Source organism: Delphinus delphis, chromosome 8 (genome assembly GCF_949987515.2).
Source record: "Delphinus delphis chromosome 8, mDelDel1.2, whole genome shotgun sequence".
NCBI lineage: Eukaryota > Metazoa > Chordata > Mammalia > Artiodactyla > Delphinidae > Delphinus > Delphinus delphis.
Genome location: NC_082690.1, coordinates 97,612,551 through 97,629,444, shown reverse-complemented (window position 1 = coordinate 97,629,444; position 16,894 = coordinate 97,612,551). Strand labels below are relative to the sequence as shown.

General features: G+C 50.0%; 1 protein-coding gene across 2 annotated transcripts; it reads left to right on the top strand.

The window, feature by feature from the left end:
• The first annotated feature begins 6,773 nt into the window (after window positions 1-6,773).
• On the top strand, window positions 6,774-16,626 carry RAPSN (receptor associated protein of the synapse). Of its 2 annotated transcripts, XM_060017404.1 has the most exons (8): window positions 6,774-6,971; window positions 7,563-7,886; window positions 13,112-13,270; window positions 13,825-13,923; window positions 14,003-14,125; window positions 14,624-14,677; window positions 15,665-15,864; window positions 16,322-16,626. In XM_060017404.1, the coding sequence occupies exons 1-8, from the start codon at window positions 6,780-6,782 to the stop codon at window positions 16,392-16,394; spliced, it is 1,224 nt and encodes a 407-aa protein (XP_059873387.1). In that variant the 5' UTR covers window positions 6,774-6,779; the 3' UTR covers window positions 16,395-16,626. The 2 variants fall into 2 exon arrangements, with proteins under 2 accessions (XP_059873387.1, XP_059873388.1); XM_060017405.1 differs by lacking the exon at window positions 13,112-13,270.
• The last annotated feature ends 268 nt before the right edge of the window (window positions 16,627-16,894 follow it).

The window sequence follows — 16,894 nt, the reverse complement described above, 5'->3', positions numbered from 1 at the left end:
CCGACACTCCTGCAGCCAAGTCTATAGGACCTTGGCCCTGCTTCCCTCCCCACACCCCCATCCCCCCAGGCAGGGTCCCAGTGACCTGAGGCCTCCTGAAGTTTTGGGTGTTTTTATACTGTCTGGTTGAGGTATAATTCACACACTATACAATTTACCCACTTAAAGCATCCAGGTCTGGTGTGGGTTTTTTTGGTTTTTTGTGGGGGTTTTTTGCGGTACGCGGGCCTCTCACTGCTGTGGCCTCTCCTGTTGCGGAGCACAGGCTCCGGACGCGCAGGCTCAGCGGCCATGGCTCACGGGCCCAGCCGCTCCGCGGCATGTGGGATCCTCCCAGACCAGGGCACGAACCCGTGTCCCTTGCATCGGCAGGCGGACCCCCAACCACTGCGCCACCAGGAAGCCCAGAGAGTTGGATTTTAACCCAGGTCACCCTGACTCCTGCAGAGCATATTCCTCTGGGAGTGAATGGTGGACCTTGGGGGTCCTGGTTTAAATTCCACCTTTAGACTGGAGCTTCATGAAGGCGGGGGCCATGTAAGTATTGTTCTTCACAGGAGCCTTAGGGGCTGGTAGATAATAATCATCAAGGAGACGTTTAATGAGTGAGTAAATGAACAAATAAATATCAAAAGATGACAGTTGCTTTTGTCCAAGAGCTTCCGGACATGCTTTTTTCCCCCAACTACATTACATTCGAGTTTTATTTAGAAATTTCCATCCACTCCAGAAAGAAAGGGAATAACTTATTTTCACACCTGTTTATAGATTACTAGCTACCAGCCAGTACCCAGATTCTCTGTAGGCCCTCAGTGGCTGTGAAACAAATGATGGCCAAGTCCGTTAGAGCCACTTTACAAGAATTCTGCTAATACAACTTCCTGCCCCGTGAGGAAATTGGTGGAGGGGAACCTACGTGTGGTCCTCCAGCCCTGAGAGTGCCACCAGCCTGGTCATTCCTGAAGTGGAGAGTGCCCAGAGCCTGGGGCTTTCATGACACAATGGCTTTTATTTTTTTAAGTTATTTTAAGGTTTGAGGGTTTTTTTTTTTTTCCCAAAGCATAATGTTATAGACGAGGACTTGGCGTGTGGTGGGAAAAGCTTGTGTTTAGGAGTCTTAATCTGATTATAATACCAGCTGTGTGACCTTGGGCAGGTGACTTGATTCAGCCTCAGATTCCTCACCTGCCAAATGGAAATGAAAACACCCACCCAGCAGGGCTGGGAAGATGAGAGAGTGTCCCCAACGTTTAGCACACTGCCACCCTTGGCAGACATGCTCATTCAAGGCACTAACGACCCTAAGTACATCAGAGTTAACAGTGAGTGTTTCCCCATCCCATAGCCCATTGATAACTGTCAAACAGATGGGGGAGTACGCTTCCAGAATTTCTCTCTATATACAAAAATATGTACACATATAATGATGTTTGCTAATAAAAATGAGATCATGCCTTAATGTACAGAATGTTTGCATTTTTTTTCAGTTACTTTGTCACGGGCACCCTTCCATCTGGACATGTACACTGGAATCTTACCATTTTCACTTTTAGAGACTACCTAGCATTTCATGGTTTCTAAACGACTGTCCTATTGGACACAGGTTATTTCTAGATTTTTCACTATTATAAACTGTAAGAGCCCATTCAAGGAAGGTTCAGGAGGTCCATTAGAGGGGCATTAGTGCAACATCTTGTTTTCAAAGCAAGTTCTTATTTTATCGTCTCATTTGGTTTTCACAGAAATTTTGACAGAAAGGTAAAGCTCCGTTTACAACTAGGAAAATGAATTTGTCGAGAGGGACAGATATCCCAAGGATCCCGCTAATCGTGGCAGAAGGGGCCTGGGACTGTCCCCTCCAATTACATTTGTTGTGCAGGGGCTATAAATGCAGGGGCCTGCAGGGGCCAGGCAGGGGAGGCAAGCCTGCGAAAGGAGGCCAATCTAAAATGACAAGTGACAGTTGGCTCAGTGTCAAGGCAAGAATAGCAAGAGGTGGGGACTGTGGGCGAACGAGAGACATTCTTGGTCTCTTGAGACCAGACACCAACCACTTGACTGGTTGACATGCAGACTCATGGGCCCGGGGATTGCCTGAGCTTCCAGTCTTCAACAGAAGCAGGAAATGCTGATTCTTATATGAAATCTCCCAGATAACAAGTGTAGCCAACCAACGTGGAAATCTTCAGCCCTTGAATGCCAGATTGTGAGCCGTGCTTCAGGCCCAAACTTCATTTTCTACTTTCGATTATAAAACGGGAATCTGAAGTGTACCAGGCCGCGTAGCTGGTACCTGACACAGCGGGCACTTGGAACAAGCCCCCAGGCTCCTGCTGTCCCGTCGCCCTGTGAGGTTAAGTGGTCCAGAAGAGACTCATTTTGTGACTCGCCCTCCCGATTCTGGGGGCCTTTTGTCAGCCTTCGTTGCTGGGCTTCGGTGAGCAAGGCCTGATTCCGTTCACCTTTTCCTTAGCCTTCTTTGTATACATTTCTTCTGCTCACCCAGGCCAGAGCCTTGGACAGCATTCCCAGTGGGCTTGGGTGTGTCCGATGAAAATCACTGTGATTCCTGAAGACAGCTGTCCAGTTCCCCTTCACTTTTCTCCCTCTCCTCTTTTCCGGGACAGTATCATGGTTGAGAGTAGGACCACTAGAGTCACACTGCTTGGGTTCAGTCCCTGTTCTGTCTCTAGGTCGCAGTGTGTTCTTGGGCAGGTCGCTTTACCTCTGTGTGTCTCCCAGTTATCTGTAAACTGGAAGAAATGCTCAGCTTAGGAAATGTTAGTTGTTACACTTCTGTTGGTTTCCTCTCACTTTGCCAGGGGCTGTGCAGGTGCTGGTGGTACAAAGACCACACCCTTGCCCTAAAGGAGCATGACCTTGACCTAACTGTGTGCAGTGGTCAGCAAATTGCTGACTCTGGGGCAGAGGAAACTGTCAAGCTTTTGAGTTTTGCAATCATTCGCGTTCCCAGGTACCCGTAAGGCTGTGGTTCCAGATTCCTTTGGGATGCTGAGGCAAACTGCCCACCTCCCTTCCCTCCTGTCAAAGACTCGACTCGAACTCGTGGCTGGACTATATCTGGTCTACAAATGGGAGAGAATCTGCTGGCTCTTCAGCACTTGCCCTGTGTGCCCAGCTTCCTTCCCCTCTGGAGGTTAACTTCAACCCAGGACCCACCTTCCCAGCTGAGAGGAAGATCCCAGCCAACTCTCCTGTGCCAGTGGCTCCCCGACTCTCCCCCGCTTTCCCAGCTTCCTGTGGTCCCGGTTCAAGAGCACTTCCCCTGGGGCGTCCCGGTATCCTTGTCGAGTCCCAAGGGCCCCTCCTCCATCCCCTCGACCTATGCTGAGCAGGCACCCCCGCCCCACTCCCAGATTGCCCCACTCTGGACCCATTTTGCTCGCAGTAAACAGGAAGTCACCTCTGCCTCTACTCAGTTTCCCCAGGACGAGGCAGACATGGCAGATCGGCTGTAAGCCTGGAGTGGTTGCTTTAAATTTCAAAATTAAACTTTCACTTCTCCCCTTTTTTTCCCCCATTAATTTAACATATTTATTGAGTGGCCAGTGTGTGCCAGGTCTTGCTCTGGAGACATAGTCAGTGATGAATGAGATGAAGTCCCTGCCCACACATCTGAGTGGGGGAAACAGACACTAAGCCAATAACCTCATTAATGAATATGGTAAATCTTGTATCAGAATGGAATGTAATTCTCTATGAGTGTAATAATAAGCTGATCCACCTCAACTAGGACTTAACTGGGCAGAATGTCAGGGTAGGGACCACGAGGGGCAAAGGCCCTGGGGCAAACAGGTTGGCAGTTCCTCACAAGTTGAACACAGAGTTACCTATGACCCAGCAATGACCCACTGACCCATATATACCTATGACCCACTCCTAGGTATATACCCAAGACATATGAAAACATGTGTCCACGTGAAAACTTGTACATGAATGTTTATAGCATCCTTATTCATAATAACCAAAAAGGGAAACAACCCAAATGTCCATTGACTAATGAATGGATAAACAAAATGGTGTATTGAATACTATTCAATGAATAGTACAATGAATACTATTCAGCCATAAAAAGGAATGAAGTTCTGATTCATGCTACAATATAGATGAACCTTAAAAACATTATGCTGAGTGAAAGAAGCCAGTCACAAAAGGCCATATGTTGTATGATTCCATTTATATGAAATGTCCAGAATAGACAAGTCCATAGAAAGTAGATTGTGGTTGCAGAGGTTGTATTCGTTTGCTCAGGCTACTGTGCAACAGACTGGAGGGCTTAAACAATAGAAACTTATTTTCTCACAGTTCTGGAGGCCGGAAGTCAGAGATCAGGGTGTTAAAAGGGTGGGTTTCATTCTGAGGCCTCTCTCCTTGGCTCGTTGATGACCCTCTTTTTCCTCCTCTGTGTGTCTATGTCCTGATCTCTTCTTATGACACTAGTCATATTGGATCAGGGCCCCCTCTAATGACCTCATTTTACCTTTTTAGAGATGGTGTCTCCAGGAAATTCCCTGGCGGTCCAGTGGTTAGGACTCCGTGCTCTCACTGCAGAGGGCCCGGGTTCGATCCCTGGTCAGGGAACTAAAATCCCACAAGCCAGGTGGCACAGCCAAAAAAAAGATGGTGTCTCCAATAAGGCACATTCCGAGGTTGGGGGGTGCGGTCTACATATCAACACCAACATATGAACGGGGGCACAATTTAGCACCCCATAACACGAAGGAATGGGGGGTGACTGCTAATGAGCACAGGACTTCTTTTCAGGGTGATGAAAATGTTCTGATATTAGAAATTTGTGCTGATCAATGCACAAATTTGTGAATACAGGCACACCTCGAAAATACTGCAGGTTTGGTCCGGGACCACCACAGTAAAGCGAACATCACAATAAAGCAAGTCACATGAAGTTTTTGGTTTTCCAGTGCATATAAAAGTTACGTCTGTGCTATATTGTAGTCTATTAAGTGTGCAATAGCATTATGTCTAAAAACACAATGTTCAGACCTAAACTAAAAAATCTTTTATTGCTAAAAATGCTAACCATCCTCTGAGCCTTCAGTGAGTCATAGTAGTAACATCAAAGATCACTGATTACACCTCACCATAAGAAACATAATAATAATGAAAGAGCTTGACATATTATGAGAATTGCCAAAAGAGAATAGACAAAATGTGACACAGAGACAAGAAGTGAGCATATGTTGTTGGAAAAACGGTGCCGATAGACTTGCTTGACGCTGGTTTGCCACAAATCTTCAATTTGTGAAAAACGAAATATCTGCAAAGTGCAATAAAACACGATATGCTTGTATACTAAAAGCCAGTGTCCACTCTGAAAGGACAAATTTGCCCTGGGGCAAGAAGGAGTCTGGTTTGCAGAGAGGGAAGAGAAAGATGGGGTGAGTCGAGCTGATGGAGATGGCAGGAGCCTCTCTCAACCCCATGAGCCCCAGTACTTCACTGGTCTGCTCCCTATACAAGACTTTGCCCTTCTCCACTGCGTCTGACATTAAAACTCATTGTAAGGGACCCTTTCAAACTGGGACTGGGATTGGAATTGGGTATCTTTTAAACCTTCAAAGGGCAACTTCTGTTCCTCATGGGCAGTTTGCCATGGAGCATACGGACGCAGCTCTAGATAACCTCTTGCTTATTGTCACATAGTGTTTCCTGTGTGTCAGGCAGGCACTGTTCTAAGTCCTTGTCAATTACTAAGTCATTTAGTTCCAGCAGACCAGTAAAGGGACTTCCCTGCAGTCCAGTGGTTAAGACTTCGCCTTCCAATGCAGGGGGTATGGGTTCGATCCCTGGTCAGGGAGCTAAGGTCCCACATGGCTCGTGGGCAAAAAGCCAAAACATAAAACAGAAGCAATATTGTAACAAATTCAATAAAGACTTTAAAGAATGGTCCACATCAAAAAGAAAGAAATCTTAAAAAAAAAAAAATCCAGTAAAGTAGGAACCATTATTCTCCTGCCCAAAGTCACGCTGCCCATGCAGATAATAAACGGCGGAGTCAGAATTCAGACCCTGGCAGCCTGGCTCCAGGGTCCACGCTGTTACCCACCCCACCGTGGGGCTCATAGCAAGCCTGTGGGTTAGGGCTTGTTAGCCTATTGCAGCCTCAATTTACAGATGAGGAAACTGAGGCCCAGAGAGGTGAACGACTTTTGACTGGGGTCGGACTGTGAGTTAGGACATGTTGGGATGGTGTGGGCACGTGCACGGGTAAGGGACCTCAGCGCCCAGTGACTCACAGGAACAGATCCTGGGGTCGGTGGGTCTGGGGGGAAGGTTGTGATGGGGAGAGGCCCCAGCCTCCCTGCTGCGGGTGTGCCCAGCCTCATCCCTGCTTCTTCCAGCTCTCAGCCCACCCCTGGGGGCGGCTCCTTGGCAAGGCTGCGGGGAGGGCCTGCCCAGCCAGGAGGCTCAGGGCCAGTGTCAGAGGTGCTGAAGAGACGCCCAAGGGGATGGCTGGGGGGGCAGGCACCTTCCTCCCAGCTCGGGGGTGGGTGTGGCAGAGGCCCCGCGTGACCTTGTGGCTGACATTCCTTGGCGGCCACGTGGCCCCAACTGGCAGGGACAGCTGCGGACAGCGACGGACCAGCTTTGTTCGCAGGGTGGCGCCTGCTCTCCATCCAGGCCCTGCTCCTTCTGGGGGCTCGGTGGGCAGCTGGCGCTCTGCGGCCCCCTCCATGAGTGTCTAGAGGCACGGAGCCACCAGCGTCTCTCTGGAGGGGGCTCGCGGCGCTGGGAGGATGGGGCAGGACCAGACGAAGCAGCAGATCGCGAAGGGGCTCCAGCTGTACCAGTCTAACCAGACAGAGAAGGCGCTGCAGGTGTGGATGAAGGTGCTGGAGAAGAGCTCGGACCTCGTGGGGCGTTTCCGCGTGCTGGGCTGCCTGGTCACGGCCCACTCGGAGATGGGCCGCTATAAGGAGATGCTGAAGGTGGGAGCGCCACGGCCGGGCTGGGAGGGCGGGGCTGGGGCGAGATTTCTCCCAGGCCTCCCAGCCCCCCTCCCGCCTCCTCAGGCTCCCCTGTATCCCACAGGCTAGTGGCTGGGGCCTGAGGCTCTGAATCCACTGGGTCTTGGCTTTGGATTTGGGCCTGTGGCCTTGATCTCTGGTGTCTGAAGCTCTGAGACTGAGGTTCTCAGCCTCAGGGTTTGGGGAACTGAAGGCCAGGTCTCAGAGTCGAGGTTCCAGCCTTCCTGTTTGGGGTTCTGAGTATGAGCCTAGGGGGCGCTGGCTCCAGGTTTGAGGCTGCGGATGGGTGGGTGGTGGAGACTGCAGACCTAGGCTCAGGATGGAGAGGTGGAAGCTGTGGCTCTGGGTTTGGGAGGTGGAGGCTCCTGGGCTGCAGCTTCTGGGGCTTCTGGGACTGGGGAGCAGGGAGCACATCTGAGGCCGGGGGTGGACGCTCTGGGCCTGAGGCTTTGGGCTGTGAGGCTTGGAGGGACGGAGGCTCGGGTCCCAGGCTCAGGGTCCAGGCTGACGCTCCCGGCCTGCCACCCTGGCGGGCAGTTTGCTGTGGTACAGATCGACACGGCTCGGGAGCTGGAGGATGCCGACTTCCTCCTGGAGAGCTACCTGAACCTGGCGCGCAGCAACGAGAAGCTGTGCGAGTTTCACAAGACCATCTCCTACTGCAAGACCTGCCTTGGCCTGCCCGGCACCCGGGCAGCCACCCAGCTCGGAGGCCAGGTCAGCCTGAGCATGGGCAACGCCTTCCTGGGCCTCAGCCTCTTCCAGAAGGCCCTGGAGAGCTTCGAGAAGGCCCTGCGCTATGCCCACAACAACGATGACACCATGCTCGAGTGCCGTGTCTGTTGCAGCCTGGGCAGCTTCTACGCCCAGGTCAAGGTGGGCCCGGCCCCCAGGGAGGGCGGTAGAGTCTCGGGCTCCCTGAGAGTCTCCCGTGAGCCACGCTCCCTGTTGCATCACCTCATTCAGTCCTCCCATTTAGGTAGCGATGAGGCAGACGAAAGCCTGGGAGGGAAAAGACAGCCAGGAAGTAAAGACATGGCCAGGCAGGGCAGAGCCAGAATTCAAGCCTTGATCTGTCTGACCTCCTGGGGGAATGGGAAGCTCCTATGTGAGGACAGGCCGTGAACCTGTACTACCACGTGTTTGCTGTGTGATCTTGGGCAAGTCACCTCTCCTCTCTGAACCTATGAAATGAAGGAGAATGAAACCCACTTTACAGCGTGGTTGTAAGGATTCATTCATCAAATATGTACTGAGCATCTATGATATCCCAGACACTGTTGGCCTAGGGTGCCACAGTGAAAACAACAGCCAAGTCCATGGGTTCATGAACCTTGCATTCTAGCTGGGGGAAAGAGACAAATAAATGCAATCAGCAAATCAAGTATACAGCATGGTGGAAAGCGCCTAGGAAAAAGGCGAGCAGGGAAAGGGCGTTAGAAGTGCTGAGGATGAGGTGTTGCAATTTCAAACAGGGTGGTTGGAAGGCCTTGTAGAGGTGATGTCTGATGTCTTGGAAGAAATGAGAGGGTGAACCATGCAGAAATATGGCAAAAGAATGAAAAAGAGGGAACAGTTAAAGCACAGCTCTGCCCTTGGGGGACCTTACCCAGTATGTTCAAGGAAGGCTGGAGGCCAGCAGCATGTGTGTGAGAAGAAGGTAGGCGGTGGTGGAGTCAGAGAGGTAAGGGGGAAGGGAGATGGCAGATTGAGAAGAAACTGATGGGGTCAATGACCTCAGACTTTTGGTCCTGAGCATTTGCTCTCTTTCCCCCTAGGCATCTAGGCCCATGGGGGATGTTAGTGCCTGGCACATAGTAGATGCTTAAAAAATCCTGGAGAGTGTAAATGCTGATGGATCAGAGGTGGAAGTATGAGGAAGTGAGAGTCATCCACGACCACACTGAGGATTTTGTTTTCAGCAACCAGATGTATGGGGAAGCCATTCAGTGAGATGCAATAGGATTGGAGAGGGATAGGGGTGTTTTATAACCTTTTTTATTATGAAGAAAATTAACCATGCAGGAAAGCAGAATAATATAATGAATCTCCATATACCCACTACTTAGATTTAACAATTATTAATATTTTGCCATATTTGACTTACATATTTTTCACTGAAGTGTTGTGATACAAAATTATAGACATCATGATTATTTTTTTTTTTTTTGGTGGTACGCGGGCCTCTCACTGTTGTGGCCTCTCCCGTTGCAGAGCACAGGCTCCGGATGCACAGGCTCACAGGCCCAGCCACTCCGTGGCTTGTGGGATCTTCCCAGACCAGGGCACGAGCCCGCGTCCCCTGCATCGGCAGGCAGACTCTCAACCACTGCGCCACCAGGGAAGCCCCATCATGATATTTTACCCCGAAGTAATTCTGTATGCATTTCTGAAAAAAAAAAAAAAGAAAGAAAGACCATTTTTTGATATAAGGACACTTTCTTACATAATCACAATACTATTTATCACACACACCATATTGAACAATTATCTCTTAAATTTCTCTACTTATCCTGAAAATATGCCTTTATCCTCGGCTTGTTTGAATTGGAATACAAACAAGAACCACACATTGCAGTGGTTATTATGTCTCCCGAGTCTCTTTCTATAGAGAATTCCTACCCTTCTCTTTATTTCCCATGGTTTATTGAGGAAGCCGGATTAATTGCCTTGTAGAATGTTCCATCTCATTGTCTCATTGCTTCCTCAAGGAGTCATGTAAGTTGTTTCTTTGTCTCCATGACTCTCTATGAACTCGAACTTACATAATGACTTGGTAAGATTTAGGTCACGCATTTTTGGTGAGAATACTATACAAGCGAGGCTGCGTGCTTCATATCACATCATATCGGTAGTTAAGGGAGTGACCACCTGATCCCACTGTTTTCATCCTTGCTGTCTTCCTTTCACGACCAGTAGGTTAACTTGCGGGGTGACACTTTGGCTGTGAATATTAAGTTCTGCAACAACATTTTCCGTAATGGTTTGAGCATCCATTGATGTTTGTTGCCTGAATCAATTCTTTCATTTCAACTCTCAGGAAACGGTGATTTCCAAGTTCTATCATGCCTTCTGCAATTATTAGCTGGGATTTTTCTATAAGGGAGAACTTTCCCTCTTTAACTGGAGCTAGTTGATTACGCTGAAATACAGTTCCTTAAGGAAAGGCAGAATAAATACTTTTTCCCTTTCCTTTAATTACCACTTTCCAGAATAATGAGTTGATGTGATAGTTGCCTTCAATGATCACACTTACTTGTTTCGCTTCCTCGTTTTGTAGTATCGTTGTGAAATCATGGATTTAAAAAAATATTCAGTACTCGTCAGTCAGTTGCAATCATTGCTCCTTTTGATGCTCGTATTATCTTAATTTTAGTCAGTGGAATTCTCTTCGGTATGGCTACTGTGTCCTTTTGACGAGACTTCATTTAGTCTTTGAAAGAAAGCATTCTTGTTTTCTGGCACAATAGCCTGTCCCACACTCGTTTTGTATACTGTCGTCCCTCGGTATCTGCGGAGGATTGGTTCCAGGATCCCCCAGGACACCCAAATCCGGGAGTGCTCAAGTCTCTTATATAAAATGGTGTAGTATTTGCATAAAATCTACATACATTCCCTCCACCCCATACTTTAACTCATCTCTAGATTACTTATAATAATACCTAATACAATGTAAATGCTATGTAAATATAAACTGGTGTGTGGCAAATTCAAGTTTTGCTTTTTTGGAACTTTCTGGATTTTTCCCCCCAATATTTTCAACCCTCGGTTGGTTGAATTCAAGGATGTGGAACCCTTGAATCCAGAGGGCCCACTCTATTTCCTGCTCCAAACCTGGAGCCAGCCATTCCTCCGGGTCCTTTTTTAGTAGGAAATGGTATTTAAAGACCAAACGTGGGCTCTCAGGTTGCTCGCGGCTACTGGGTTGTTGTTGCTACTAAATCTCTTCTGTTGTGAGGACAACTGGACTTTATACTGATATTTCCAATTCAAATCCAATGTTTCAGGATTTTCCTTAATTTATTTCAGACTTGATTCTCTTTTCTCTTAGACTGAAAATCTTGGTTTCTAAATATTTACTTTATCCTACAAAGTACATAAAAGAATTTCAAAAGACAATACCAATATTGTCTTACTCAAAAAAAAAAAAATGACGAATGAGGTTTGATTTCTTTGCCATTCTTTTGTCTTTATAATATATCCCACTATGACTGAACTGTTCAAGTATATATTTTAAGGTCCTTTGAAATAATAACTTTTCTGTATGGCTATATTAATATATAACATATATAATATATTAATATATATTATAAAACAATCGTAATATACTATGATAGAATATTATAATATACCTTGATTGTATTATAATATATACTTATGATTAGAATTGATTATAATATTAATATAATGATATACATTAAGGTCATTTGTTTCCATTTTCTATTTTTAGGGTTTTTAAAATTAAATTTAATATTTTAAAGTCTGTAAAACATTTACATGGCTTCAAGTTAAAAAGTACATAGTAGGGACTTCCCTGGTGGTCCAGGTGAGACTCCGTGCTCCCAATGCGGGGGCCCCCAGGTTCGAGCCCTGGTCGGGGAGCTAGATCCCGCATGCGTGCCGCAACCGGGAGTCTGCAAGCCCCAACGAGGATCCCGCGTGCCACAGCTAAGACCCGGTGCAGCCAAAAATAAATAAATAAATAATAAATTAATAAAAAGTACATAGTACAAATTAAGTATGTTAGGAACAGGTTTTTATTGGGGTTACCGAGAGTTCTCTTTTGGTCATATTAACTTGTTAGATATTAAATAAAAATTCAAATAGGTTTTCTACAAGGAAGAACAGAGAAGTGGGGCTGTAGCTAAATGGGACATGAGGTCAAAGAAGGTTATTTGATTTTTTTGTTTTGTTTTGTTTTTCAAATGAGGTAAGAAATGCCAGGCTATGATTTTACATTGATAGGAATGATTCAGTAGAAAGAGACTGGGGAGGGGGTTCCAGAGCCCACATGGAGGGGGTCATATTTAATTTGATAGGAGCAGGGAGTAGCAGGAAAGGAGGCAGTGTGGGAACAGATCTGGTGGGTTTGACGGATAAGGTGGATAAGGGAGCTCCTCTCTGATTTTCTTCTCTTTTTTTAAAAATAGTTATTTATTTGTTTATTTTTGGCTGCGTTGGGTCTTTGTTGCTGCGCGCGGGCTTTCTCTAGTTACAGCGAGCGGGGGCTACTCTTCGCTGCGGTGCACGGGCTTCTCATTGCTGTAGCTTCTCTTGTTGTGGAGCACGGGCTCTAGGCGCACAGGCTTCAGTAGTTGTGGTGCACAGGCTAAGTAGTTGTGGCATGCGGGCTCAGTAGTTGTGGCTCGCAGGCTCTGGAGCGCAGGCTCAGTAGTTGTGGTGCACGGGCTTAGTTGCTCTGCGACATGTGGGATCTTCCTGGACCAGGGCCCCTGCATTGGCAGGCGGATTCTTAACCACTGCGCCACCAGGGAAGTCCCTCTTCTGTTTTCTTAATGGTGCATGCATAAGGTGAGCTCATGTGCTAATAATGGACAGGTTGAGAAGACATTTGGAAGTCTGAGGAGAAAGAAAGGTGAGAGGATGATTTCTTTGCCTCAGTGAGTCTGTCCCAATGTTTTTTGAGCTGACTGTGCTGGCAGTCACCGAACATTCAGTGATGACTGGGTGCCAGGGGGCAAACTCCAGTGGGGTTGGAGTGGGCTCTGATATCCCCACCACCACCCTTCTGTGTGTCTCTGAAGCCGAGGGGCCCAACTGGGACTGGGTGAGAGGAGAAGCCAACTGTATTTTCTTCCTTCTCATTCATTCGTTCATTCATTCATTCAATAAATGCTTTAGGCTAAGTGCCAGGAACTGTGCTAGGCTCTTGCCATACATTGGCAAACCAGATGAAAACCCCTGTGTTCATGGAGCCCACACCTGTGCACTGGCTGTGGCCTCTGTCTGGATCCCTCTTTCCCTGGACACCAGAATGAATGCATGAATGAATGAACACGCGGTGGAGCGTTCCACTTGGGGCAGCTCCTGCCATTCAGTGTGCCCCCTCCCAGCCCACCCCCTCCCTGTGTCCCCTGCAGGACTACGAGAAAGCCCTGTTCTTCCCCTGCAAGGCTGCAGAGCTCGTCAACGACTATGGCAAAGGCTGGAGCCTCAAGTACCGGGCCATGAGCCAGTACCACATGGCTGTGGCGTATCGCCTGCTGGGCCACCTGGGCAGTGCCATGGAGTGCTGTGAGGTGGGGCAGCAGGGAATGGGGGCAGTTAGAGGGTGGTAGTGTAGGCAGGGTCTGGGCCCAGTGCCTCTTCCTGCCAACTCAGCCCACTGAGGCCCCCAAGCCTTGCCCCTGGCCCCTCCTCTCTACAGCTGAGCCCCTGAAGGATGTGTTTGCTCCCCAGTCCCCCTGCCCCAAACCTCATTCCCTTCTAGTCTGTTTTCAGGGGAGAGCACTTCCTTCTGCCCCCCAACCCCTGCCAAAAAAAGTGCCCTTATGGGGCACTTTAAGTAGGAAGAGAGCCAGTCTCTGGAGTTCCACTGACCTGGGTTCGAATCCCAACTTTGCCACTTAATAACCTGGTGACCTTGGTCAAGTCACTTCTGTTCTCAGAGCCTCAGTTTCCAGTGCTGTCAGACCTCAGTGGTTCAGTGCATGGGCCTCAGCACCATGAAAGGTGTATTGGGCTCTGAGGATGTTGGTGACCCTGGACTGCCCATCAGAGGGGCCCAATGGGTGAAGGCACCCCAGTGGTGGGGGGCAGACGAGCAGGTCTGAGTGACCGGCCTCTGTCACAGGAGTCTATGAAGATTGCACTGCAGCATGGGGACCGGCCACTGCAGGCACTCTGCCTGCTCTGCTTTGCTGACATCCACCGGAGCCGTGGGGACCTGGAGGTGAGGTCACTGGGATGCAGGGGGAGGTGGTGCGAGCCTGGTGGCCTGGCCTGACTCCACCCCTGACCTGGCTGTGCAGACAGCCTTCCCTAGGTACGACTCTGCCATGAGCATCATGACGGAGATTGGAAACCGCCTGGGGCAGGTACAAGTGCTGCTGGGTGTGGCCAAGTGCTGGGTGGCCAGGAAGGCGCTGGACAAGGTGAGGTGGACCCCTTTCCTGCAGCTCCCAGCTCTCCCCAGTGCTCCCACTTGAGGCCAGTAGGTCAACCAACGATGTGTGGGTCTGGTTCTGGGCTGGACTCTTTCAGACACTTTGTCTAACATCAGCCTCACCCCAGTCCCATGAGGCCAGGGGATTCCAGATCATTTTCCAGGCTCAGAGAAGGTCCATGACTTGCCCGGTCCAACAGCTGGTAAAGGGCTAGGCCTAGGGTTTGCACTCAGGACACTTTAACTGCCTCCTATGATTTCACGACACCTCGTGAAATAGGAATGTTCTTCCCACTCTATATCTGAGTAAACTGAGGCAGCTCTGGTGACTGTACCCCAGCCTTTTCCTCTTATCTTCACACACAGGGCAGCTGCCCACCGGTGCTGCCCTCCCCAGACCCACCCCTCCCTACCCCTTCCTTCCCTGTGAGCTAAGGCCTCTGTCAGACAGCGCTGCCTGCAGCCCTGGCCTGTGCTCACCTTCCAGGCTCTGGAGGCCATCGAGAGAGCCCAGGACCTGGCCGAGGAGGTGGGGAACAAGGTCAGAACTGAGTCCGTCTGCTGGGTCTGGAGTCAAGAGCCCAAGGTGGGATCTTGGGTGCGTGGGGAGGCCCCCCTGAGCCTGCTCCTGCGCTGAGCCTCTCCTGATCTCCAGGAGCCGCCCCCATCGTCCCCAGACCCTGGCTGTTTCTCTTCCACCCAGAGAGCACTTCGGAGGGCAGGGCAAGAATTCCATAGCTCAGGGGATATCAGAATTCCTCAGAGGTTTCTTGATGGTCATTAAAACTCCTAACAGTGGCCTCCACTCATGCAGAGGTGGGCATCACAGGGCTCTTCTAGGTGTCGGTTCCAGGCCTCAGTGGCTCCCTGCAAGGTGGGTACAGCAAGCCCCATTTTACAGATGAGGAAAGTGAGGCTCAGAGAGGTGCTAACTCCAAAGCCCGTGTTCCTTTCATAGTATATGTGGCCCCCCCACATTTGATAATCATATCCAAACCTTTAAATGTTGAAAATAACCTCGAAGTCTTCTAGAAGATGTGCATTTCTCAGGGATCAGGTGCACAGTCCAACTGAACATGCTAAATATATGTGCCTTGGCTGGATGATACCTGCTCCGGTTTACTCAGATATCTCGGGCTCTTCAGAAGCGCTGATGAGCTGCTGTGTGTATTTAATTAACAGAAACAGGAAAGAAAATTAATTATTATGAGGTCAGTGCAGCAGGTTTGGTCAATAAAATCCTTCAAAAGCATGGAGTCCCCAGCGGGTTCTAGGAGTAAGGATCACCCATCTCACCTACCTCCTTTCTGTGTGAGGGGAAACCAAGGCCCAGAGAGGGCAGGACGCTTTTCCTAGGCCCACCAGCAAGGCAGGAATGCAGCCAGGACAGGACCCCTGTGTACTGACCACCCGGTGGCCCTGTGGGGACAGCTTCTTGGGCTGGGCAAGGAGGGAAGCAGGGCAGCTGCTCACTAGCACTGACTTGTCTCATCCCCACGTCCCGCTCTCCTGGCCGCACGGGCCCCAGCTGAGCCAGCTCAAGCTTCACTGCCTGAGCGAGAGCATCTACCGCAGCAGAGGTCTGCAGCGGGAGCTGCGCGCCCACGTCGTGCGCTTCCACGAGTGCGTGGAGGAGACAGAGCTCTACTGCGGCCTGTGCGGCGAGTCCATAGGCGAGAAGAATAGCCGGCTGCAGGCTCTGCCCTGCTCCCACATCTTCCACCTCAGGTGAGTGCCCCGCCGGTGGGCACGAGGCACTCGGGGCCTCCCTGGGGCCTAGTCACAATAGTGATAAGAACAGCAAAGACTTACACAGTGCTTTCGGCATCCCATGCCCGTTCCAAGCGTTTCCTATTAACTCATTGAATCCTCCCAGTAGCCCTATGAGGTGGATGTTCTATTATTCTCCCCAAAGAGGGCCAGAGAGGCATCTCAAAGGTCATGGGATTTAGATGCCCAGGGCCAGAGCTGCCTCCATCACCACCTCCTGACTCCCCGCCCAGGCTCTGCCCTGGAGGCCTCCCCAGGCAGAGTGCGAGGGGCCAGCAGGGCTGCTGGCAGGAGCCTGGGGTGGGGTGGGGCTGTGGATACCTCCTGCACCTGCAAAGGAAGGGGGAGGAGAGAGGGCCAGGCCCAGGATGGGAGGACAGGCCCGCTGAATGGACAGGGCCCTTTGCTTCCCAAGGTGCCTGCAGAACAACGGGACGCGGAGCTGCCCCAACTGCCACCGCTCATCCATGAAGCCTGGCTTTGTGTGACCCCATCAGGTGGTGGGCTTCTGCCTCGCCTTCCCTGCTCCTTCTCTAGCCTCACGCTGAAGGCCGCCCTGACCAGCTGCGCCTCCAGTACCTGTTTACTCCTGGGGCAGCCTCCAGGGCCTCCTCTGGCCTCAGCCAGGGCATGGGGCCTGCCCACTGCTGCTCCTCCAGGCCCAGCTGCCCTCCCCCACCTCTCTGTACTTTGCTCTTTACAGAAAAATAAACCGTTTGTACCTGGTCCCAGCAATTCTGATTCTCCCTGCCCGAGGTCTGATGGGTGGAGGAGAGTGGGAGTGAGGCTCCCCACGTGAGCTTCCTCAGACAAACATGTCTCTGTGCCCAGATGTAGGAGGTACATTAGGTCATGAGGGTGGGGACCTCATGATGGGATTAGTGACCTGATAAGAAGAGGAAGAGAGGAAGATCTTGCTCTCTCCCTCTCTATACATAAGCACAGAGAAAACGCCATGTGAGCGCACACAATCATGACCTAATTGAAC